At 40.5% G+C, this 24,892-nt stretch overlaps 1 protein-coding gene across 1 annotated transcript; it reads right to left on the minus strand.

Annotated features, from left to right (window-relative positions):
• Nucleotides 1-112: 112 nt before the first annotated feature.
• On the minus strand, nt 113-24,892 carry mmrn2a (multimerin 2a). The gene is made up of 8 exons (XM_017715871.2): nt 24,423-24,892; nt 15,706-15,828; nt 15,505-15,611; nt 15,074-15,157; nt 14,172-14,333; nt 9,199-9,623; nt 4,792-6,307; nt 113-3,515 (listed from the first exon to the last, which is right to left on the minus strand). The coding sequence occupies exons 1-8, from the start codon at nt 24,761-24,763 to the stop codon at nt 3,112-3,114; spliced, it is 3,162 nt and encodes a 1,053-aa protein (XP_017571360.1). The 5' UTR covers nt 24,764-24,892; the 3' UTR covers nt 113-3,111.

The following is a 24,892-nucleotide window of genomic DNA, read 5'->3' on the forward strand; positions in this document are numbered from 1 at the left end:
TAATGCACCGGCCCCCAACAAACAGAAAGATAAATTACTGAGAAAATGATTCCACATACTAAATATATAACTTTAATTTATCAACATAATTGGTCAGAAAAAGTCCAGGTTCTGTTGTCTTTCCCAAATGTTTATTATTTAGTGGTACAGGAAACCGCTACCCCACTCCTCCCGATACATAACATCTTTTCTGTTTAATCACTTTATGAATCTCTACACACAGAATGTGTATTACAAAGTATGTCTTCCATTTAGTGCCAGACTAATTATGCTGCTTTGTCAAATGATGCCAACATTTTCAAGATATTATGCAGAGGGGTAAAATAAAACCCAGAAAAATAAATGATTAAGGTTGTCTTAAAATGCTCTTCAGAAAAATAAATCAATAACTTTGCTCTAAAAATATAAATATATAACATTAGCAAATATGACACAGACGTGTATGCAGTAGTGTGCAAAAGTCTTGGGTGTTTTTTCCCAGCAAAAATGCTGTTACTTGTATTCATTCTGTTGTTACAACAGTCTAAAAAAAGCAGGTGATAACATTCAAAAAAAGCGTTCTAGACCATTTTTATGATGCACGTTGTTGGGCGTGGGCTTTACACAAACAGTGCTAGATGAGGATTAATACCACGTTTGATACATATTTGCGTGTTTCTTTTATAATGAGCTATTCGTTTCAAAAACGTGATCTATCCAAAATTGTTACAAAGGAATATAAGGCATTCCGGAATAAACTCTTTAAAGTATGAGCTTCCATGAGGAGAGCGTAATCTATATTGTAATATGAGGAATGGTTAAGCTATGTCGTGATGCATAAAATCACTACTTATTTGAATAAACAATAATAATACAATATTATTATTTTTTTAGGGGGGTGGGGGGGGGTTGAGCAAATGAATGCTTACTTACCCATTTACAATAATGCCTAAGACGTTTGCACAGTACTGTATATGTTTACCCACTACTGTTCAAAAGTTTGGAGTCAGTGCTTTCAGTAATATATAACAAATGTGGATATAGATGAATGCGGAAAATGAATCTACTATGCTAGAAGTGTTAGATGTGTCCAGAATGATGAACAGAAAGGTATAATTTGGCAGATAACTTGAGGAAAAAATGTAAAAAATAAAAATTTACAGTATATTTACATTATATTATTTACTTGTAAATAAGCAGAATTATGGACGTATTGAATCAAACATCTAAATACACATGTTGGCAAATTGTAATGCTTAAATCCACATTGTACAAGTTATTGGGAAAAAAATTTCCTTATGGGAAATGATTTAAAACTTTTAATGGTAATCTGCATGCGTATGTAGAGAGCACATGAAATATAAGTCAATATGTCTTTAAATTTCTTTCAAACAGTTGCTGTGTATGTAATCTGTGGTCTAAAGGAGCAGCCAGCTGTATTTCCTGTACAAGCACCTGTGTTTCATTTCTCACATTTCATTCATCAAAGCTAACCGTCTAAATTGGGTTCCTAACAGAGTTTCACACAGTGGCCTTACTTTATGATGCTGACTAAAACGTGAGCCCTCAGTGCAAGGCTGGCCTCTAAACTATGGGCTAGGACATTTTGTCGGACACTTTCTTCTTGTTCGTTTTTCTTTTTGTTTTGTTTTTTTTCCCCATTTGACGTCTTTATGAAATTGTGTATCTTTGGAGCCTTAACAATTGAAATGTAGCATCTCTGAAATGCAGATATTGGAAAGTGCTTTGCCAAAGCATTACCCAGCCCCTCCCTGTGTTACCTAATACATAGCTACTAAAAGACTCCCCAGTATGTAATTAACACACATTTTATCTAGCTCCTGGCTGAATGGGTGCCTTATGAGTTTGCCAAGAGAATACAAATATAAGATGTATAATATTTGCCCAATGTATTCAGTAAATACTCCATTTTACTACACAAGTCTGAGTGTTTGTGGGTCATTTCATATGAGCTTTTGATTGTGTAAACATATCATTAGTGATATTACTGTGTGCTTATAGTGATAGTACTGTGTAACTGCGTATCATTGATGATTGACAAGTGACCCCCATGCTGAGGTTTAAAGGACAATATGTTGGAGAGTTGAGGTTCATGTTCCTTTCAGAAGTGTGTGCAACAATAGTTTCTGTTTATGAGAGCGATTGAGAGACGTTTGTTAGAAGCTGCCTGTTATTTCTGTCCCATGAACATAAATGCAGCTTTGGAGCTTCAGCTTCACTGTGACCGAAACAGCCAAGTTGAATGACCAGTTTTAACCATATAGAAGCCAAGTTGGCTCTTACCTTGAAGCTTTTAGATGTACGGAGTGTTCTGGTCCCTCTGGTGATACTCGTAACATCCTAGGCACTTTTACTGTTCAAACAGTGTTAATATGGAGCCTTGGGCTATGGTGGATTGGTTTCACCGGAGTGAGATTTGCCGTTCGTGAAAGACGTTTCTGTGCAGCTGAAGTGTCCCAGTGGTTCAAATGAGTAAATTATAAAAATATAACACTGCGTGGTTTTCTATGTGTTTTTTTTTTTTTTTTTTTTTGGTTTTTAATTGAAGGTTTCATTAAAACAGTTGCTTAAAAAGCATACAATCTAAAAAAAAAAAAAATGAATAGAAAGTGAGACTGTCCTGCATGTGGACAGGTCAGTGGACGTGTGTATTGCTTTGGTGGGGGTGCAATATAATTGATGATTAACTTTTTTCCAGAACTATAAGATATTGTTATTTTTGTATATTGGCCAGGCCTAGTCCTAACTGCCCGGTTATTTTATTATACATTGCATCACAGGTCTATAAGTCTCTGTTCTTTGTTATTGAAGGTGCTGAGGCAACATTTTAATATGACCTATATGTACGTAGTATTTGGAAGGAAAGGAAATACGGCCAGGCTTTCATTACACATGGACAAGAATGTGTGTTAAATCTTTGTTTTAAAATGAAGTGCGGTCATATATAACGATGCCAACTTTTACAATAAACCTCTGGAGACTAATTACTCACTGATCAAACAGAACGAAAGGTGTGTAGGCATAAACCTGAAATAGGAACCGCAGTCAGTCATTCATCTCTTTTCATCCCAGTGTGTCTCTGCTTACGCTTTCAGGTCAGAAGAGGGACCCTCAGGTGGTCTGTAGAATCAGCAGTCCTGCAAAAGTATTGTCCTGTGGATTGCTGGGCTCCAGTGTACCCTGCACTATTTCCAACTGGAGCTCCTCACCCTGTTCCAGTTGTAGAAGGCAGACACGAGTAGCAGGTCCTGCTGGCTTCTTCTGGCTCTGATGTAGGGAAGCTACCACTTCCTCGCCTCTCTTCAGCTGTGCTAAGCAGGGCCCAGGCCCAAAGTCCAGTGTCAACACAAACAGGTAAACTCCTGCAGTGGGTGCCCGGAATGCACCTGTCTTGGGTGAGTACATTTGCCCTCGATTTAGAGACACCGTCTCGAACACGATTGTGCCAGATATGTTGACGCCATCTCTCCTGCTGGCCAGGAACATGAGTGGGCTATCTGGAAGCTGGCTGAGCACTAGGAAGGGAAGGAAGGGAACAATCACAGTTAATCCTAATGATTACCCATGTTTTCCCATGTGTTCTGGCTATAATAAGAAAACTAACCCAGCTATGTTAGTCTAGTTAGTTTTCCCTATGGATGTATAGCACTGTTAACCAGTTACTAGTTTTGTACCAGCTGTTAGAAATTGAAGATGTTTTGAAAGAATGACCATGTAATTTTTTTATACCTAATATTTTTTAACCATACCTGGTCAGCAACCACACCAATGATTTTCGAAATGAAACCTAAAACCAGCTGACTCAAAACTCACAATTAAATTGCAAGTTGCTTGAGCACCTCATCATGCTCATCTAGGCCCTCAAGGCTGCAACTGCAGCTGCTGTTCACCAGAGGGAGATGTTACATCACTGACATACAACATACCCAACCCTCTCTTACCCCAGGTGCTTAAAAGTTCAGAACCGTTGAGGGAATCATGAGCTCAAACTGAGGTAATATTGGGAAATGTACAGTCCTGTGCAAAGGTGCGTCATTTAAAAGGCTCGTTTTTGGGCAGTAAGCGTTTTTTTATGCTCGGACAAACACTAATATTAGAATATGCACAAATACTTTCTTACAAAAATGCATGTCAATGTGTGTGTTAACCATTTCCACAATATTATTTATAGTCATTCAGTATATGGTTTGGCTATTAAATCAAGTTCAATCAGCATAGAATTTAGTCCACACAATGGCTGGCATCAAGGAGAAATCTGGACCCAAACCAGCACAATTACTGGCATCCCCAGCAGCTCTTCCTTAAATCTGTTAAATCTTCTTGCCGACCTCTGTGAATACTCCTGTTATCTGATTTGCTGTTGATGTGGGATTCTGAGAGAGTATTCTGGTTCTGCCTGTTTGCCATTCGCTCTCCTGACATAATAATAAAAAGTCTCTCCTGGGCACCTCAGAGGTTTTAATGAATAGTCTATCATCACATCCCTCTTTACCTCCTGTCCTGATTTGTAATTACCCTCATGCATAAACTCCTAACTTGTTCAGGAATGAGTAATTCAGCTTTACACTCAACATGTTTTCATGTCTAACATCCTGGTTCTGATTGTCTTCAGATCAGCTTTTAGCATAGCTCACAAAGCAATATATAAATACAATATGTTATATAATGTTATATAAAATATAGCCTTAAAACACCACCTTTTGTATCCTACTCTTAAAACTGTACAAGCAACACTTTCTACACTTTTTTCTGTATGAATTGTAATCCCTCATTATGTCTCTACTATCTTACCTGCTGTTTCAAGTGACGCATCCCTCTTACTACGAAATTTGTGTTCCCCAGATTGTTCCACTCCTCTGTCTGCTCTCTTCTTTTGCCTTTTCCTTTGCTGTTTTGTGTCTTTTCTCTTCACCAGAACAGATAGTTTGTCCAAGTCTACCGTTGCTTCAGAACCAGCTAGACCATCTATATTAGTGAAAAGGCTGCTAAAAATCCTGAGATGCTCCTTGAGATCCTTGTGCATTTTAGTCATCTCTGCTTGAAGTTTAACCTGCATGTCTCCAGAGGCAGCCTCTTTCGTACAATTGCAGCAGCACGGACAGCGCTGCTCTTCAAGCTGGAGAATTTTTTCCCGAAGCTGTTCCACTGTTTTTTCCAAAGCAAGGAAGTCAACATCAGTGTAGTCTGAGGCTTTCTCTGACAAACGGTCAAATCTCTGGTGTCTTCGTTTCCTTTTAAGATCCACCGAGGTCCGCTCTGCCAGCACCGATGGTTCATCTGCAGCAATATCCCTAGATGAAGCAGAGTTCAGCATGGAGGCCAGACTTTTGCTGTGTCTGTTAATCTGTTCTTGCATGTCCCTGATACTGTCCTTCAGCACAGGTATGGAATGGGCCTCCTGGTCCTGGACAGACCTGTCCATAAACTCCAACACCTCCTCACCAAGCAGGATCTCCAGCACTTCCGAGTGATGTGTGGCATCATTCAGCAGAGAGCTGAAGGAGTTGGCCAGGCGTCTTATCTCGATAGCCATGCTTCTGTTTTGGCCCTGCAGAGCTTCAATGTCCAGTTGACTGCCTGAGAGAGAGGTGTGGAGCACAGATACATTTTGTTGCAGTGTCCTGCTCTTCTGCTGCTCAAACGCCAGGGAGTTCTGCACGTTCTGTAAACCAAACTTTAGATCATCCACCGATGGGCGCCAGTCACTATCCCTCCAACTATCTATTCTCTCTTCTGCTGCACTGTCGAGGTCTAATCTGTTTTCTTTAGCTAGCACTGTGACATCTGCCACATCCTGTTTCAACTGAGCAACAGAGGTGCTGAGGGCCTTACAGTCACAGTTTCTACTATCAGAGCTTATGTTCTTGTAGAACTGCTTAAATAAATAGTCAATGTCATCCTCCATCTCCTGAAGGACGGTAGTGATATTGCTGACTTTGTCACCAACAAGGTTCTGTACTGCCGTTTTGACTCCATCCACTTCCAGGAAAGCCTCAATATATCTGTCCTCGTTCTTTCGGTCAGTTTGGGTTATGAGGTCCCCTAGATTCTTGGAGACCTTCTGAAGGTGTTTGATGTTCTGAGACATTTCGACTTGCTCTTCGTTTAAGGCACTGAGTCTCACAGTGTTGTTGACAACTTTATTATCCAGGCGGGTAATGGCCTCCCAAACAGCTGTGTCCTCCCGAGGGGGTGTCTGGCTGAGAATTGTTCTCTCAGGTGTCTGAACCATCTGAAGCTCCTCTTCCAGCTGCTCTTGCTCCTGCCTTAACTCTGATAGTGAGGAATTCAGGGACTGGAGGTTTGTCTGTGACAGGACAAACAGTTCTGTTAGTCTTAAAGAGCCACATAACCATACAGTAAATCATAAAAGAACTCCATCAATGTATGGACAATAACAATATCCTTCATGGCAACCTAGTGACTAAAAAATCCTACATGGTATTTGGTGGTGAGAATAAAACACTATTGAATTCTATAAACTGGGACAGGCTTAGCAAGCAGGCATATGTTCTGCTGTTTCTTTTGTCTTTGGAATTAAGTGGCCATCTCTATATTTCTTACCAGAAAATACAAGCATTTTTTAAAATGTGGGTTTTTATATGACACGCATCTTTTAAAATGTATGGTGGCGTCCATAATAGTGTAACTATTGTTTTTGTAGTTCATTTCACTATTAAATGATGATGAATGCATGAGAGTATTTGCAGCTATATGGGATTATTTGTCTGTTTAAATTCCACGTTTCAGGGGACCAAAAGTAACTGGACAAAGCATAATCTTAAATAACATGGTCCTGTTTAGCTGCTTTACACATCATTTGCAGAAATTAAAGCTACAAATCCTGTTTTCATCATCCAGGTGCTGTCACATCTGCAGTCATTTTGAGTTCCTGCAGGATTTTTTCAGGCTTGGTCACTGTGATTCAGATTAGCTGATTGACCTGGGCCCAGTTTCAAAAAAGTAGCGTAATGTGAAGATCACCTTAACTGGTGGACAGAGAGGTAAATGTGATTCTTGCTCTACCTTTTAAGAATCATTCTTGTGTTGAGATGCTTTTGAGAAACCTAAACACACTTTCTGCCCCTTCTATCAGTATTTTGTACATCATTGTCCTGCTTCATGGCTTCATGCACATCATCAGTAAAGACATATGATCCAGTTCAGCCACACATGTCCCTGCCACTGTGTCTCTAAGATCAAATATTATCATTAAGAGCAACTGTTTCACAACCGCTCCACACTCCCCAATATTCTCATTTCATTACTGTTGTATATGTAAATCTTATCTGTCCATAAGACTCCACACTTTGGCACAGACCTGGCCAAGAAACAACTGAACAGCCAATCCAAATAACTGTTGATCCCCAGTGACAGGAGTACCATCTATAAAAAGAGCTGTGAATCCTATATGGCTCTCTCAGTATGAATGTTAGTTCCTACATATTCTGAAGATTCTTCGTTTTATTACAAACTCAATTTGATGTGTTGAATGTGTAAAAAAAATTTAAAATTCTTTGTTCAGTTTTGCCAACTTCCACAGCTGTAGGGCTCCTATGATACGAAGGCAAGCACACATTCCTGTAAAGTGCATGAAACCATGTAGTACATCCTGTTAAAATGTCCCTATGCAAATGTTTATTAGCTTGGAAAATGCCTATTTCTCAATTGTGTGTACATGACACCGAGAATGAATTTTCAGAAAAGTTTGATCCAAACTTGTATGCAGACTTTTTTTTTTGTCCAAGTACCATATTGTGTTTTAAGTTGACCCAAGCCTGACAAAATTCTGTCTGAATCTAACCAAGCCCCACAAAATTGTCAGAAACCCTTCAGAGCCTGACAAAGTTGTGTCAGAAGCAAACAGTCCAGCAAAATCCTGTCAGAAGCCGACCTGAGCCTGGTAAAATTCTGTCAGAAGACAACCAAATTCCAATAAAATTCTATTTAAAACTGAGCCAAGCTCAACAAAATTCTGTCAAAAGTTGACACAAGTAAGGAAAAATTTTGTCCATATGTGACCAAGCCTGACAGAATTCTGGCTGCAGCTGACCCGAGCCCAACAAAATTCTGTCTGAAGCTGACCAAAGTCCTGCAAAATTATATCACAAGCTGACCAAATTCCAACAAAATTCTGTGAAAAGCCAAGTCTGATATAATTTTGTCCTGCAAAATTGTATCAGAAAGCCAACAAAAATTTGTTGGAAGCCAAACCAAGCTCGGCAAAATTCCATCAAAAGTCGACCGGAGCCCAACAAAATTCTGTCAAAAGTTGACACAAGTCAGACAAATTTTTGTTTAAATGTGACCGAGCCTGTCAGAATTCTGGCTGCAGCCGTCCTGAGCCCAGATAAATTCTGAACCCACCTTAAATCAAGATTTGAACTGGCCCAAAATTATTCATTGCCCAAAGTGGTGAATAAAACATGACAGATCAGCGCTAGTTAAATTACTGCATAACAACAATAACATGCCAGCATCTTAAATACGAAAGCTCTTTTTCTTTACATAAAACATTATATAAAACAAATTAAAAATCTAAAAATACTTTATGAAATATTAAACATCATTTTGCCTGCACTAAACTGTCCCCCCCCCCCTCACAAGTATGGGCCCTTGTGGTGCTAAAGTCTGTCAAGAAGACATGTAGGTGACACCAGCGTACCAGAAAACTGATGTGAGGTAATGAATGTAGAGAGGAAGAATAACGTAAGGAGAAATCTAAAGCAGGTGGAAATGCTATGTGAAGCCTATTAAAAGTGGGAGACTGACATATATTTGGAAAATTACATCCAAACCTCACATGAGTACTTCAACCTCATTGGGTTCAGACAAATATTTCAAGTTCTAGTCGGAGGACTTTGTGGATTTGTTACTGACATTTTCTTAATTCACCTGATCCCAAATTTGAAGCTTTTCCAGTAACGATTAAGATGAGGATTTGGCTCTGAAAGGAAAGTCCAAAGGTTTTAGGGATCAGGAATATTACCCAGAGCTCTGAAGAAATACAGCATACAGGGGAAAAGATTTTAGTCCTTATTTTTGTATTTACTCACAAATATGTGTAAAAACTGAGTTTTTTCAGTGTTACACATGTTGTATGATAAACATGAAGAGCCAAAACGTGTGTCTATCGTTACTGCATGTTCAGTTTATCTGTGCATGGTATTCACGTTAAATTCCCCACTGTTTTCTGACCTGTATCATCATCTGGTTGTGTTTAATTTTGACATCCACGTCAGTCTTAAGGTTGGTCAGGTTGTAGAGCAGCATGGTCTGCTGAGCATGTAGCCTCTCCTCCATCTCATCTTGCTGCAGGCTAAGCTGCATCCTGAGCTCCTCCAGGTGCTGGAAGGTGTCTTTTAGTTTGTCTTCATGCTGCTGCAACTCCTCTCCTCCTCCACCTCCCTCCACCTCAGGTTGGAGTTGCAGATCTTTCATGTCCCTCTGCAGACCCCTCACCTCCTGAGACAGACGCTCCAGCGTGAGGTTAAAGCCATCAAGCACAGGCTGAAGTTGAGACATTATCATCTCTTTTAAGTTGTGGATGGGCATGAGCTCAGGGTTTGATTGCGGTGCTTCTGGAGGAGGCTCCGTACGTTCATCATCTGCACCGTAGGAATCTGAGATGAGAAACGGTATCTTAAAAATGTATGACTGAACTCAACAGAAACCATCAGCTTTCGAAGTGGGAGATCAGACTAAAAATATCTTGTTTATTTAAGTGCTGGACCTTCATGGTCCAACTGATATTTACTTCCAGTTAATGTGGAATGACAGTCATGTTTATCAGAAAACCAGTTAGGAGCACTTAAGAAAACTGTTAGACACTCAGAAAAGTTTATTAAAGACTCTTAAGTTTCTGTTATTGTTATGAGTAACTGCCAGGAAAGGAAATTGGTTTTGCAGTGTTGGTTGCCCAGACTGTCAACATAGTAAATTTGTTCTCATGGTATTTCATGAACGAATGATTTATGACTCATTAAATTATGCAGAGGTCATTCCTCCAACCTAGACCCTTTGACTAAGGTTGAACACACTTTAACAGGTCTAAAAAATGTTTTTTTTTTTTTTTTAAATGCACCCCCCCCCCCCATAAAACTAGAGATACTGTGCTAACTGATCTAATCCTCAAACTACCTCTTAAATTAGTAGAAATAGACATTGGGCTATCATTTTATATGTAGATCAGTTTAATCCACCATCCTTGTTGGTTCACACTGAAAGAATTGTGTTAACAAGTTAAATAATCTTAAAATAGTTTAAATATCTAATATTTCTCATACTGAGAGTTTTAATTCTTAAAGCAGATAATTTTGCATGTTTCAGACAAGAAAAATTATTTGCCAATATAGCATGATAGGTGCAGTGGGTAAGGCTGTTGGCTCATGGCAAAAAAGGCCTGGGTTCAATTCCCCAGCCCGGTGACCAGTGTGCAGTTTACTTGCCCCCCCCCCCCCCCCCCCCCCCCCGTTCATGTGGGTTTCCTCCCACAGTCCAAAGACGTGCAGTCAGGCCAGTTGGACTTGCTAATTTATTTATCTAGGTATGAGTGTGTGTGATTGTTTATGTCTATGTGTCTGTCCTGCATTGCCCGGACAAACTGTCCAGGGTGTTTCCTTCCTTCTGCCCAATGACCACTGGGGTAGGCTACAGCATTGCCTGCGACTCAAAAGGATGAGGATATATCGACTAGATTTAGGATCATTTTTTGCAGTGCAGCATCAGGAATTTGGTGTGTTGGTTGTCTGTGGTTTTAGATCTCTTATTCTGGAGATGGAGAGTGTTCATTGTCATTAGCTCAGATGAAAGCTTTGATGTAGATCCTAAACGGTTAACGCACATCACCCTTTCTGTGTTTCCATGCTGGAGGGAGAAAGACAACATAAAAGACGAAGTTATTTGCCTTTAAGGAAATGTGAGGTGAGAAAAGGAAATGAATTTTATGAGCATGTATGTGTGTTTGTGTATACAGCCGTCCATGTAGAGACTGATCTGCCCTCGTGGGAGCTGTGCAGGCCTTGCGAACTTTTCTCTGTTTTTCATGTGCTGTCATTTAGATGTCTGGAAAGAGTCCAGACTCCCACTCCGTCCTGTTTCCTCTCAGGGGTTAAAGTGTGATACAAGCGATAGGGGAGTGCTCGTCATCCAGTGGATACTTTTTACACTGAGTGAGTTACAGCCTCTCACAAAGAGGAAAACTCCTGCTACCCCTCTAAGAGAAAGGGGTCACTCTCCAGGACCTCCCTCATGATTTTGGCCCCAGTTTTCAGAAGCCTGAGGCAAGGTGCCTGTTGGATGATAGTGCAACAGTGCTGTTACTGTAAACACTCTGCAGGAGGTTCAGATGGATATAACATTAAGGTGTATTTGGGAAACTGGTTTCGGTTGGTTAGGCATCTGAAATCATTGCTCCAACCCTCATTTCGTTCTATAATACTGTTTTTTTTGAGTACTAAGGAGCTCATTCAGGCCACAAAGAGTTTAGTGTGAAATGCCCAAGCCTCTGAGATTATCCCATACTTTCCTTCTCTAATCTGGATGGAATTAATGTGTTGTTTTGTGTATATTTACACATTGCAGCTGCTCTGGAAATGGTCTCACACCGATACCTTTGTGTTGACAGAACATATTCTCATCCTATATCGGAAGCTGTGTATATCAATCCTTTAGACCATTGCATCATTCTTCATGTACAATGTATGCAGGTTTTTTTTTTCCTCCCAGAGAAAGAGCGGATATCCTGGCCGGAAGCTGTAAAGAGTATGGACGGTGAACAGGAGGTGTCACTGCACAGAAATGGCAGTCTGGAAATACAGCCAACAAAGGTTTTCCCAAGTCAGCTGCTGTCTTATTTACTGCTGCAGGAATCCGACGCTCTCTGGCTGTAAGGATATGTAAGAGACAGGCTGTGAACCAGACAGTGCTCAAACAGCTATGTGTTGGTTTTTAGGCATAGCTAAGGCAGTTGGGGTTTAGTAACTCTGTCCTCAGCATGAGAGCACATCACCCCCATCTTGAAGTGGCTACCTGTATGTTTTAGGAAAGATTTAAAATGACTTTTTGAATGTTTTTGTAGCTCTTAATGGTCTAGCACTTTATTTCACAGAATGTCTGATTATCATCCAACTTGTCATAGTTCTACAGGCATACAGGCCTTTTGTAAATACTCTCCATAAGTTACATATTCTCTAATTATAACTGTGGGACCCATTACATTTCACAAGTAGGCAGTCAAGTTTGGTACAAACTTTAGATAAATATCCAACAATTTAGCTTTCATTTAAAATTCTCATGCAGCTTCATTGTTCAATTTTTTCATTTTATCTTGTATTTTATTTTCTTTCATTCTCTTCAATTTCATTCTTTTCTACAAACCTGAATTGCAAACAAAGTTGGGACAGTATATCAAATGCAAATAAAAACTGAAAGTGGTGATTTTATATTGTATATCCACTATAATCTTTAACTAACAAAACATGACAAAGAAAATATATTTAATGTTTAACTTCTTTTTTTTTTTTTTTGTAAAGATGCGCATTGATACCTGCAATACAAACCAAAAAGGCAGAACAGGGGTGATTAAAGACTAGGGATGTGGTGAAATGTTAACACATTTTAAACAGTTGATGCAATCATGCTTGGATATAACCGGAGCATCCAGGAACTATTAGGCCAATTATGAGCAAGGATAGGTCAAGGTGCACCACTTTAGTGCACAAATTATCCGTCAGTTTAACAACACACGATTGTATTTCATGTATTTGACTACTTTGCCTAATGTTATTAATAGATCTGGCCAAAAAATACAACTGATCCAGCAGAATCAAAAACTGGTAAGTTTCTGTGATGGATATCATGACATGGGTTCAGGAGTAATTTGACACAAGATTGTCAATGAAAACATTCATCACTGCATCCACAAATGCAAATTAAGACTGCACTATGCACAGTGGAAGCCATATGTCTGCATCATTCAGAAACGCTGTTGACTTCTGTGGCCTTAAGCTCACCTGAAATGGACTGATGGACACTGAAAATATGTACTGGGGACAGTCAGCATTTTAGATTGTTTATGGAAATGACATATGTTTTCTGGGCCAAAGAGGAAAATAAACTTTTAGATTGTTACCAGCATAAAGTTCAAAATCTAAAATTTGTCTTGGTATGGGATCATATTAGTGACACATTAACTTGCACATCTGTGAAGGCACAGGTTGACACAGAATGATATATACACATTTTGGAGCAACATATGCTGCCCTCTAGATGTCTTTTTCCAGGATGCCCATGCTTATTTCAATAATAAGCCAAGCTGCAAGCTACACTCTGCTCAAATGGCTGCACTATCCGAGAGTGCAGGTGCTACACTGGCCTGCCAACTGTCTCCAACTTTGTGCATTATGCAATTATGAAGTGCAAAATATGGCATTGAAAGCTTTGTATGGTTACACAGCTGAAGACTTGATGGAAGAACTGCAGGATTTTCCACTTTCGAAACTGGATCAATTGGTGTGTTTCGTCTCTGAACAGTTATTGAGTGTATTATTGAGGTAAAGGGAAAGGTGATGTAATACAGTGGCAGAAATGGTTCTGTACCATTATTTGGAATGTGTTACAGGCATCAAAATTAGAATGATCATACAAAAGAAAAAAACAAATTTATAAGGTAAGACATCAAATATTGTGTAACATAATTGCTGCTTTCTGTTTTGATTAGCATTTCATGTACTGTCCCATTTTTTTTGGAATTGAGGTTTGTATTCATTTTTACATTATTACTGTTTCATGTGTTATCAGCATCTGATATCAGGCTAAAAGGGCTAATATTTCCTTCTGTCATCAAAAAAAATGCCACTTGCGTTTGTTAAAAAAAAAGACAAATAAGATTTATAATTCAAAATTGTATATCAAGTAACATCTCACTACCTGAGGTTGTGCTGAATCTAAGGATATAGCTTTAATACGTTATTTTGTCAAAGGCAAACCTGGAAAGGCCTCGATGTAGATCATATGTGATTAATGCATATCCAGTGTTTAAGATTAGACACAGGTGTTGTGTTTAATGGTCTTCACTCACCAACACTTCTGCTTTAGTTCTGCGTCTCCTACAGTTCCTAGTGAGACTCTTGTGCATGTGTTTACCTGAAATGAATCAATTCTGCACCTACCGGCTCTCTCATAGTGGTACTCGCGGCCATCATGTTGGCTGTGAGGATAGTCGTAGCCGTGCTCTTCTGTTTGGTTCTCTCTAGAGCTCAGGTATAGAGAGCTGCTGGGATCATCATGGTCATTCTCTTCCTCATTCTGATTGTGGATCACCCTCTCAGAACCTGAGAAGAACAAATGAATGAAAAGTCTCAGTGGAATTGCACCTACCTATCAATATTCTAATGTTAAAAGCTGCTTTTCCCCCCAGCATGTCCAACCAGGGAATTGAACACTCCTGGTCCTGCTCTATTAAACTAATCGGCTAATGAACAAGCGTGTTTGAGCAGGATAAACAGTGAGTTTGGCAGGGCAGCAGTACTTACTGACCTTGTTTTTCAAATATTAAATGCTGTTTGGAAGTTACTTCTCAACAGCGACATTGGTCAATTGTTTAATCTTTTCCACATTGTGTGTTCAGTAGGGACAGTGGGTGGGTATCAGGGAAATAATTTTGTGTACGCTCTCTTCATTGTGTGCTACGCAAGCCTAAAGGCCGAACGGTGTATTTTTAGACATGAGGTATTTGCAGCCTGCACTGAAGCACACCATTATTTCAAGGAGCGTGTTTTTGTGTTAACATGCTGGAGACGCCTTATGTTTTGGGTTGTCCACATGAGAGCTGGTCACTCCCCCCAAGTGGCCAGAAAGCACTTCTGGTTCCACACTCCCTTTCCGCTCTCGCATTAGGGTGATGACCTTCCCACAGCCCGCTACCGTTTACACAACCACACTTCATCATATCCTCATTTTGTTTCAGAACGTCAGTGTACACGGCCAGTGGAACCGAACAGGGCTCCCTCCCAGCCTGCCTGCCTTCCTGGAGCAGGTGAACATTCAAAGCAGACCAGGTTAGGATCTGCACCTGCATGCTGGATCTCCGGACCTCCAGGATGAAGCCTTCCGGATGTGCTCGAGTCTTCGGCTTCAGAGACATGGCTGCTTGCAACTGAAGGACAAAAAGACAGAGTGAAGGCAGAATGTCACCGCTCTTGGTTTCTCCCCAAAGTTTTTGTAAACATAGCCCTTTTCCCAAGAGATCAGCCATGAGACTTTAGGGCCGTTTAATGCACAGGAAATCTGGTCTAAATTAGCTGCTGAAAGACAGGCCATAAATCTTGACTTTTGGATGCAACTCTATAATGATTTGGCTGCAGTGCTCTTCAGTTATACAGCCAAAAGTCAAGACTAGTCTTTCAATGCCAAAGCAAAACATGATGAGAGATATATTTGGGTACTGATTCAGGGACCACTGTCAATCAAATCAAAAGCTATGCCTATATGACCACTCAGTACCTGTTTCATCACAGTTTTCCCCCCCGTGACCTGGGCAGCATCTCCACAGGAGCGCAGTAAAGATCTTCTGCTTCTCTCTGTACACTGGCCGAGTGGAGAGCTTGTACCTGCGTGGCAAACGTGCATAGAATGTCACTGTATTTCAGGTGCAGCATTTGTTTCACCGATCTACATGGATTTGGTGATGTGGACGTCACTCACATTACTAGCTGGCAATCTGGGGTTCCATTAGGACAGGGACTCTGGGATTTGATGGTGTATTTCTCCGTGCCACAAGACACTGCCGTAGTGACTATACGCTTGTGCACAAACGCGCACCAATTCCTGGAAGAGAGAACAACAACAGGAATCCATTATACAATGCCGTGCATACTGTGTGTTGCTTTTTAGAGAGCCCTAGATGTTATTAGATCAGAGCAGTCTGTGGAGCATGTGGAAGGTTCTTTGTCCTAATTAATTTTTGTTTGCTTGTTTGTGGGTCAAGAACCTTCCTTTCCTGTCTCGCAGGTTAAAGGCTAATGACAATGCATTGCGCAGAGGGACATGATATTGTCTTCCCACTGTAAAGCATGCAGTGTGTTTTTTGGAACACATTATATGCAGTTAAGATTAATTAGTCAATGACCGGATGTTTGCTTCAGATTTTATTTCCATATTATGTGGATTATGTCTTTCTTCCCTTGTCCCACATTGTATTTGCACTGGATTCTCTTCTCCATGAGACCAGATTTTTTTTATCCTATATTCAGGTTTTAGTCCAAAGCTACTGTACTGGGTGTGCCGTGTTATCCACAAAGGGCCAGGGTAGATTTAGATTTTTTTTTCTCCCCCCAAGCAGAAGCACACCTGAGACCGCTGAGACCACCTCTGACAGCTGAGACCAGCTGATTAAACAAGTGGAATCAGAATGAAAATCTGCAGTCACACCAACCCTCTGTGGATAAAATTAGGCTCTCCACATAGAGAGTGACACACAGAGCCATTGTCCTACATTCTAATTATCTCTTATCTGTTTAGTCCAAAAGAAGTAAATATAGAAAGACTACTGCAGCCGCCTAAAGGCCCCCACACGCCAGACATGCTCCTTTCGGGCGCTGGCTGGCAAATAGTACTAAGCGCATCTTCAGCACATAGGAAGCATCACCAAAAAAGTACAGACAAACATTAGCTGAGGCGAAAACAGACACCTTCTTTTCAAGCCATGTTTTGCCTACTCTGATTTGTGATCTTAGTCTGGGTTTATTGTAGTACAGCAATAGTGGAATACTGAGTGGCGTCTCTCTCTCTGGTGGGAGCCGCCCAATGCATTTAGCATGTCATAGCCTAAATTCTTCTACTATGCTCCATTAAGAGAACTAAATGCAGAGGCTGAGGGCTCACTGCTGAACATTTCAGGCATGGGTGGTCTGTGAGGCACACATGGCTAGATTTTACTGGAGTATCCCTGTTTCTGGATGAAGCCTTGGTGGAATCATATGTTTAAAACAACAGCAGTTGACAATTTATCATATTGGCAGTCTGAGGACTTTAATCCTGTGGTCTTGAATCTTGGATTTTGTAATTGTTGATTGATATGACACTAGATGGCAACAGTTGCATTAACAGTTCAATTGACTACCAGTGAGTACACAATCCAGAACTGGAATTTGGATTGAAGATCTGGGGATGACGGCATCTGAACCAGAAGAATACTCCATAGCAGGGTGGCTGAAATCCTGCAGTTTGGCAAGGCTCCTGCTCAAGCACACCCGACTAACCTCATAAGTTTATTTCTAGGTTTGGTTGATGTGTCCCACATCTTCTCCACAGTCTTCCACCAGAATAATAACCCTAATGAACTTAGTCAGAGATCTGATCCCAGCACACAGACGTGAGGCTGTCTGAACAGGCCTCTTCAACTGATGCTTTTTCAGTGGGAGTCGTGAGAGAGGAGACTCAGATGACAGTTTGTTGTTTTTACTTGCTCACTCCTCTTGGAGTCCATGAGTATGTTACAGAAAAAAACTCTGTCGTCTTCAGCCAAATCCCTCTGTTTGACTGTGTGGGATTGTTTCCAGCTTAGTCACTGGTCAGGGGTTAAATCGTTTTGCATGGGTGAGAGTGAGACCCACAGGCAAGCCTTTGTGTTACTCATACATGGGTGTGTAAAGCAACTACTGCTCCAGCAGTCACCATTCAAGCAGATGTGCATTGTGTAGACTGTAGGAACATCTAATTCTCAGTGCAACAGAAAATTCAGAGTCATGAAGAAACATGAAAACACCTCTTCTCCCATCCAACCTCTCCGGCTTATGCAAACTTCTCATTTCCAATAGATTGTGCAGCAAGACAAATAAACTTGTCTTGAAGTTTAGAACTTCCCAGAAAAAGGGTGAATACACAGGAAGGATGCTGCCTTCTTGTGCAATACAGAGTCTACGTAAAGAACACGGAGAACGGCATTCAGACACTTGAGAGTGGACTTGGTTTATAGTGTTGTTTGTTTTCTCTGTTCTAAAACTCCTAATTCATCTCATAAAGGGCCTGTTGCTTAGCTTATGACCTTTTTGCTGGACATTCCTGTAAGCACTGTGTTCTTTCTAATGATTAAATCAGGTTAAATCAACACTAAACGCCCCAGCACTGTGGCATTTCAGAACTAGAGTCTGATGCACCTGATTTGAAGTGTTTTAGACTTTTGACAGCCGTTCCAATTAAACACTGATTCTAATCCTTCATCTAAAAGATATCGATTCATCTGCACGTATAGACAGCGTGCTGCACATATTGCACTTTCTGCATACCTCATTGCGCATCTTGCACATCTGGACATTAGACACTTTATTTGGTACAATACATGCACATATTTATTTATTCATTCTGTGGTCATTATATGCAGTCATCTGTCAATTCTTATACAGTCATTATTGCACTGCATCTCTCATCTCAGGTTATAGATATTATCACAGACTGTGGTATTTTTTTCTATTTGTATCGATGCCTGTAGAGAGGATCTGGTTTATTTATTCTTCTTATATGTCTACACCCGTTTACGGTTACTGTATGGTGTTGTGTGTCTGCTACTGGCTGCTAAATTTCCTTTGCCATCCATCCATCCATCCATCCATCCATCCATCCATCCATCCATCCATCCATCCATCCATCCATCCATCCATCCATCCATCCATCCATCCATCCATCCATCCATCGGCACTTGGTAATGAGTCCCCCAAATGTATGGTTAATCAATGGCATATAGACAGTAGAACAGTACCTTCACAGACCTTCAATCAGTATCTTCATAGATGCTCTATGTTGCCTTTGTTAGCACTTTTATTGTTGGTCTATAGCTTCTGGCCTTGCTGACTTGCTGATTTCTTCTCTTTATTTCCTGTTCCCCAACTATGATGTCATGGTTGGGAATGTCTTTAAGTGTTGTGTATGTCTGCACACCTCATTACCTGTTTTATGAGTTGACTGGAATTTCTTTCCCCAATCAGTGACCTGTCATGCATGCCCCGAAACATCCTACACTGTGTCACTTCCTGCTTCTCGACCATGACATCATGGGCAGACATCCCTGTATATACTGTGTTCATTTCCTTCATAGACACTCTTCACCACATTGACCCTGGACTCTGTATGACTCCATATCAGGGCTCTCAACGTGCTTGGCTCTTATATCCAGCCCGCGAGTTTATCCGTAAATCCAAACTGCATTTTTCCTCTTTATTTTCTGTGGCTAAATTTACATCATCCACCACACATTGTGTGGGTTACCTAACATAAGCAATAGAAAATCAGCTTAAGCTGATGCTTACATTGTTTAACGCAAAAATAGACTGCATTTAAAAGGAACGGTTTAAAAAGACCTGAAGTGTGATGTGACGCTGCACATTGAGTGGGCCTGGCTGTAATTTAGCAATATTTAATGTAGCTGTTATCCATCCATCCATTTTCTAAGCCGCTTCTCCGTCAGGGTTGCGAGGGGGTGCTGGAGCCTATCCCAGCGGTCATCGGGTGGAAGGCAGGATTGTAGCTGTTATTCAAATAATCTTTTAAATCCTATATTTAGTTATAAATCAAACAAAGACAACATATTTAATTAAATGTTGAAATTGTATTATTTATTTGAAAAATAAGCCTGTTTTGACTTTTGTCATTTGAGTTTGAGACCTCTGCTCTGCAGGATTTGGCTTGGCTTTTCCCATTCAGTTCCTCAATAACCACTGAGAGGCCTGACATCATGGATGGACATCCCTGTGACTATTGTGTTCCTCTCTGATGGTCATGTTCCAAATGCCCTGGCTCGCTCTTTCCTTGCCCCTAGCCTGGCTCCTCATAGGAAGGAAGCGTCTGACGGAAGCTCCTTTCTCAGATTCCCCCTCTCCTGGGATTCTCACCCACAGAAGATACCCATCAATATTCTCACACACGTTGAGAACAGTGGAACCTCTAACCTTTAGTCTTTCTGAGTCACTGAGTTTCCAGTGACGCTGCTGTCTAAGTACACACGGTTATTCATAGTATTACAGTTTGCTATGCAGCACAAATAACAGTCACAGATTATAAAATAACAGACCTATCTACTCCAGACTGTTATTACTGCCATCTACTACTATCTCAGCTATGAGACGAGGGTCTAGGAACATTTTCCTAGTCTACAGCTTTGAATGCTTGCTCTGTTCCAAAGAGATGATCACAAGATATTTTTTATCTACACTTCAGATCCATGGCTTTCGGTCAAGAGAATGATTAAGATACAGTATTAAAGTAAGGCTATACTTTGTTTTGCTTGGGTTCTGTAATGAAGGCCTCTGACTCACTCTGGCCACAGCAGCACAGCTGTGTTGGATAAAACTGGTCTGTTGAATTCAAGAAAGGCTGTATTGTATTAGTTCCATTACAAAGCCTTACAATACAGCAAATGCTCATGAGTGGTGTACCTAACATTGGGCTAAGCGTGAAAAGAAATAGAGCTAGATGAACAATTGAGATCTGCTTGGTATTGAATAAAAAATAAACTGCATGCAATAATCGCTCATTGGCAGCTCCAAAGCTGTAAAAGCGAACTGAGACCCTCCTCCAAAATGAAAGCAGATTAACTAAAGCCAGTGCAAAGAATTGAATGAGTCAAGAGGGGATTGGGAACATAGCAACAGGGCACAAAGGCATGGAGAGAGTAGGCAGGAGAGACAGGTCAGAATGTCCCCAACCTTGAGGTTCATGAGGGGCACCTGAAAGGCACAGGGAAACCGTGGACTTCAGAAAGCAGTACTGTGTCCACTGAGAGATTTAAGGATACATATGTTGACGCTTCTTCAGAGAGTGGAGCTAGAGGTTTCTAATATTAATACATTAGCACTACTAAGATACCGCAGCACTAAGCAATGCAGAACTCTGAGTGCTGTGGCAGTTATTGTCTTCGTAACCAATATTTTATTTTTCAGTATCTTTCTGATTTGATATCTCCTCTAAAAAGGTCTTTTATTTCTCCAGTGCAGCTCCTCTGTTCTTACTTCTGTTTTATGCACCTGTGTATTATGGTCTAGACCCTTGTACTAGCTCTTTCAGAGCGTGCCAGTGCTTGACCCAACTCCAGAAAGCTCCTTTGTCTACCCCTGTGCAATCCTAGACCTCCTCTCAGCACCAGCTACTGTTTAATAAACCAGTCTTCCTATAAAGCATAGGCACAGCTTAAATTTCATGATGGGTGTTTTCTGATCACGGATGAAGCCTAGTCTTGTCCTAAATGATCATCTCAACAAGCACGCTCCAGTGGAAATTTAGTCCAGGATTAGGCTTAAAAATGTTCATGCTCTCAGAGCAAAGATTTTTATACCATGAAAGAGACCTTGTCATCATAAGTTGCTTTTAAGTCACTGAATTGTGTGCATATGACACAAAGTTCACACCTACTGTATATTGTTTTTTATCGCCCTCTTGGCTATTATACAGCAGTATTTAACAACTTGCACTGAAAACCAGCCAAGCTGAAGTACAGCGTCCATACTATGGGGTTAAGGGTAACACAGTGTGCAACTTAGCCTGCCAAAGAAAATAATCATAATAATCCGAGTTCATAGCCCGCCTTAAAACAGGACATTTGTTTGGATGTTTTTATGCACAGATTAATCAAAAACGTACCACAGGTGTAATGCAAATAAAATATTTCAATTTTATTTTGCTGATATGTGGCTTACTTTTGTAGTCAAAAGTTTGCAACATTCAGCCTTTGTTCACTAGTCATTTATTTTGATTATTAAATTTGTATATATTTCAGTTCAGGAAAGCTTGTCATGTTCAAACAAAATACATTTATATTACAATAAATATGTGTGCATTGTTTTAGTTTTTTTTTCTATATTCATTTGTATAAAAATGTGTGTGTTGTTTCTATGAAAAGTATGAATCTTGCTGAAATACTTTTACAATTATTGTGCAAGCCCTGCTGTACCCTACATTGTCTTCGAAATCTGGCCAGAAACACCATCCAAAAGTAAAGCAATGTGCCATGACCTACTCTCTGTAGCAAAGGCTTTGTCCAGAGACCAAATCTAATGCTTCAAGATAGCAGATTCTGTCTTCAGCTATGTGACATCTAAACCGGTCCATTTGTGTAGATAAGTGTGCCATACAGTGTTAGAAACCATAAGTAAGCCTGTTGGAGATGGACTTAACAACTCAGTGCAGTTTGATGTTTTCACAATGCTAAATAATAGTTCTAAGCTTACTTTACTTGTTAGCTGCATTAGCCTCATAGCTCCAATTCAAAAGCAGCAAAAGGAAGCTCAAGGAACAAACATGTCTTGGCTGACTGACTACACTTGTGGTAAAAGTGGTGTAGTTTCTAATTTGGTTTCCCACGGAATGATTGCTTTAAACCCCTTGGCAGCCATAAACCTTACTGAGCTAGCACAGTACAGGCCAGAAACCACATGCTCTCAGCCCAGACCTGTATATCATTATAGTAATACTGATGACACAGCTGATTGAAACCTCCTTTTGAGCAGCATCATTAGGAAGACTTTTATGTAGCTTCTCTAATTGCATCAGTTTGGAAATGAACCCTCAATATCAGAGAGCCAGACCTGCTTCAGTGCAATCTGGGAAGTAATGGACATGCCTAAATTTAAACATTGATAGTGTGCAGTGACCTGGGTCTCATGCAAAGATCAACACACGCCAGCAGCAAACTGGGTCTGATCTCAATGGAAACTTGTCTTTTCTTTCTGTGCAATTAGGATGAATTACTATTGATTAAACCTGGTTTAAGAGGAAACATATGTGTACATCGGAGACTTTGGGGAAACGGAGAGAGGGCAATACTAAGCCAGTCAAGAGCTGCGTTTACGTACACACTTTAGGCTCCGTCGAAGACACTTGTGCATGTTAGCTGGAGTGCTTGGCCTGTTGTTTAGTTTCTTTGTCAGCTTAACAGTAATTACAGCAGAGATTGAGAAGATAGCTGACTGCCTGCGGAGGTTCACCGGAGTGGTTCAGGCTGATGGAAAACTGCCTTGGTGATTTCCGACCCCCCTCTTTCTCTGTGTTTTTATAGCTCTTGCTTCATCATCTGCTCCTCTGCTTCAAGCTGGGTGGCTCTCTAACAAAAATAATGAGCTCCAAAATGTATCAGTTCATGCAAGGTTTATGGTACGGATGGTAGGAATCAGCCCATGCCCTCATGTTTTGCAGGTCTACGCTGGTGGGTGTGCTTATAATACTATACGTTATAGCATTAGTGCTCACTCAAGCACAGGAATCACTTTTGTCTCTTTCCTTACCAAACAGGTAGACGTCTACACATAATGCATGACATATTTGATGCTTTTTCAGCCTTGGAATGCATCCATCTCAAGCTAGTGGATTAACTGCATTGGTTTAGTGATGTTAGAATCGATTATAATCAAATATGTGTTATGGGCCAGTTCTTCAGGTATTTTCAAACTTCCCTCAGAAGGCCATTGTCTATATTATAGTAGTATATTATAGTATAGACAGATCTTCCAGTCACATTTGTCTGTTCAATGTATTTTAAGGTTTTTTTTTTTAATGCCGAATACTCAAAAATGATGTGTTAACAAGAAAAACACATGTACACATAAGAACAGCATATTGCTGGCAAAGATTATGTAAGTAAAACCTTTTTTCTTAAAAATCAGAACATTTGTTCTGCATAATTACATATTCAATATATAAACAAAGTCATTCAGAGTGGTTTGACGTGAAATGCTCCATCCTACAGACACTTTCAGAATTGGTCACAGTGATGGTGATAGGAACCAGACATCTGAAGCTATAAAGGCTTCTTCACAGAAGGCTGTTACATGAAATGCCTGGTGTCTTAGACATGGTTCTACAAATGTTTTGTAATAACCTTTTGGCATAAAACATATTCCATAATCCGTTCATACAGCGTGTTTTAAAGAAAAGTAGTACCTGAAGAAAGCCTACTTTTCCAGATTTACCACTATTTTACCATTTAAAAAGACTCAAAAGATGTGCAGTAACACTGGCTGATATAGCAAACAAAGTGGCTAATGACAGACATTGTGACCCCTGGTTCCATCATCAGAGAAACTTTCTCTCCAATGTACCATTTCACATCAAACCACTGGTAGGGATTTTGTTCACATGTATGCAGACAGTACAATTCCCCTTTAAAAGCAATGCAGAATGTGGACACGTTAAACGACATGTTTTTTTTTGTGAAGTTTACCAAGTTAATACAATCTCATCCAATCAAATCATGACGAAAAATGTAAGATTTCATGATGCACTTGAAGAACTGTACTAGAATAGAGTCATTGCGAGGTCTAATATTTACATTGTTGAAGTGATGATGAATCACAGATACTTGGAAGAGAACATGGAGCCTGGAGAGGCAGCATGTCTGTATCTGGCACTCACTTTAGCAAATGGAAATGAAGACTTACCCAGTGCGTGCTGGAGTGCCATGGGTGCCCATTTCCGCTGAAGCACCTTCTGTCCCCTCAGACATGCCCAAAGAGGCATGCCCATGGCTAGTGCCAGCATGGGCATACTCCGAGGGATAGTAGACAGTTCCAGAGACATCTAGGCTTTGCCTGTGTGGATCAGTTCCATGCCTAGCTTCATGTGAGGTTCTGTCACCATCATCCCAGCCCCCATAGTCCTGCGTGTCCTTCAGTTCCTCCTCCAGTACAGGGTTCCTAGCCCTGCCATCACAGCATGCTGCCAGCAGCAGGCCCTGCACTAGTAATAGCATCCTCATCTTCATCATGTCTGTCTGCCTCATCCACTACACACAAACAATATCCACAGCTTACACTGGCGGTCCAAACGTTTGAGGCCTCTACAAGAAAACTTGTTGTTTTAAAGCTGTTGCTCCGTGTAGCTTTTTGGAAACTCCCCGCCCCCCATTGCA

This window comes from Pygocentrus nattereri, chromosome 5, assembly GCF_015220715.1.
Source record: "Pygocentrus nattereri isolate fPygNat1 chromosome 5, fPygNat1.pri, whole genome shotgun sequence".
Taxonomy (NCBI): domain Eukaryota; kingdom Metazoa; phylum Chordata; class Actinopteri; order Characiformes; family Serrasalmidae; genus Pygocentrus; species Pygocentrus nattereri.

What these genes read in the sequence shown, in the direction of transcription:
- mmrn2a (XM_017715871.2), bottom strand. Translation starts at nt 24,763, where the DNA reads ATGAGGCAGACAGACATGATGAAGATGAGGATGCTATTACTAGTGCAG. An exon ending in GGAAAACTGTGATGAAACAG is followed by an intron (nt 15,158 to 15,504) that starts GTACTGAGTGGT and finishes TTTGTCCTTCAG; the next exon opens with TTGCAAGCAGCCATGTCTCT. An exon ending in TGCGTCACTTGAAACAGCAG is followed by an intron (nt 3,516 to 4,791) that starts GTAAGATAGTAG and finishes TTCCCTTCCTAG; the next exon opens with TGCTCAGCCAGCTTCCAGAT.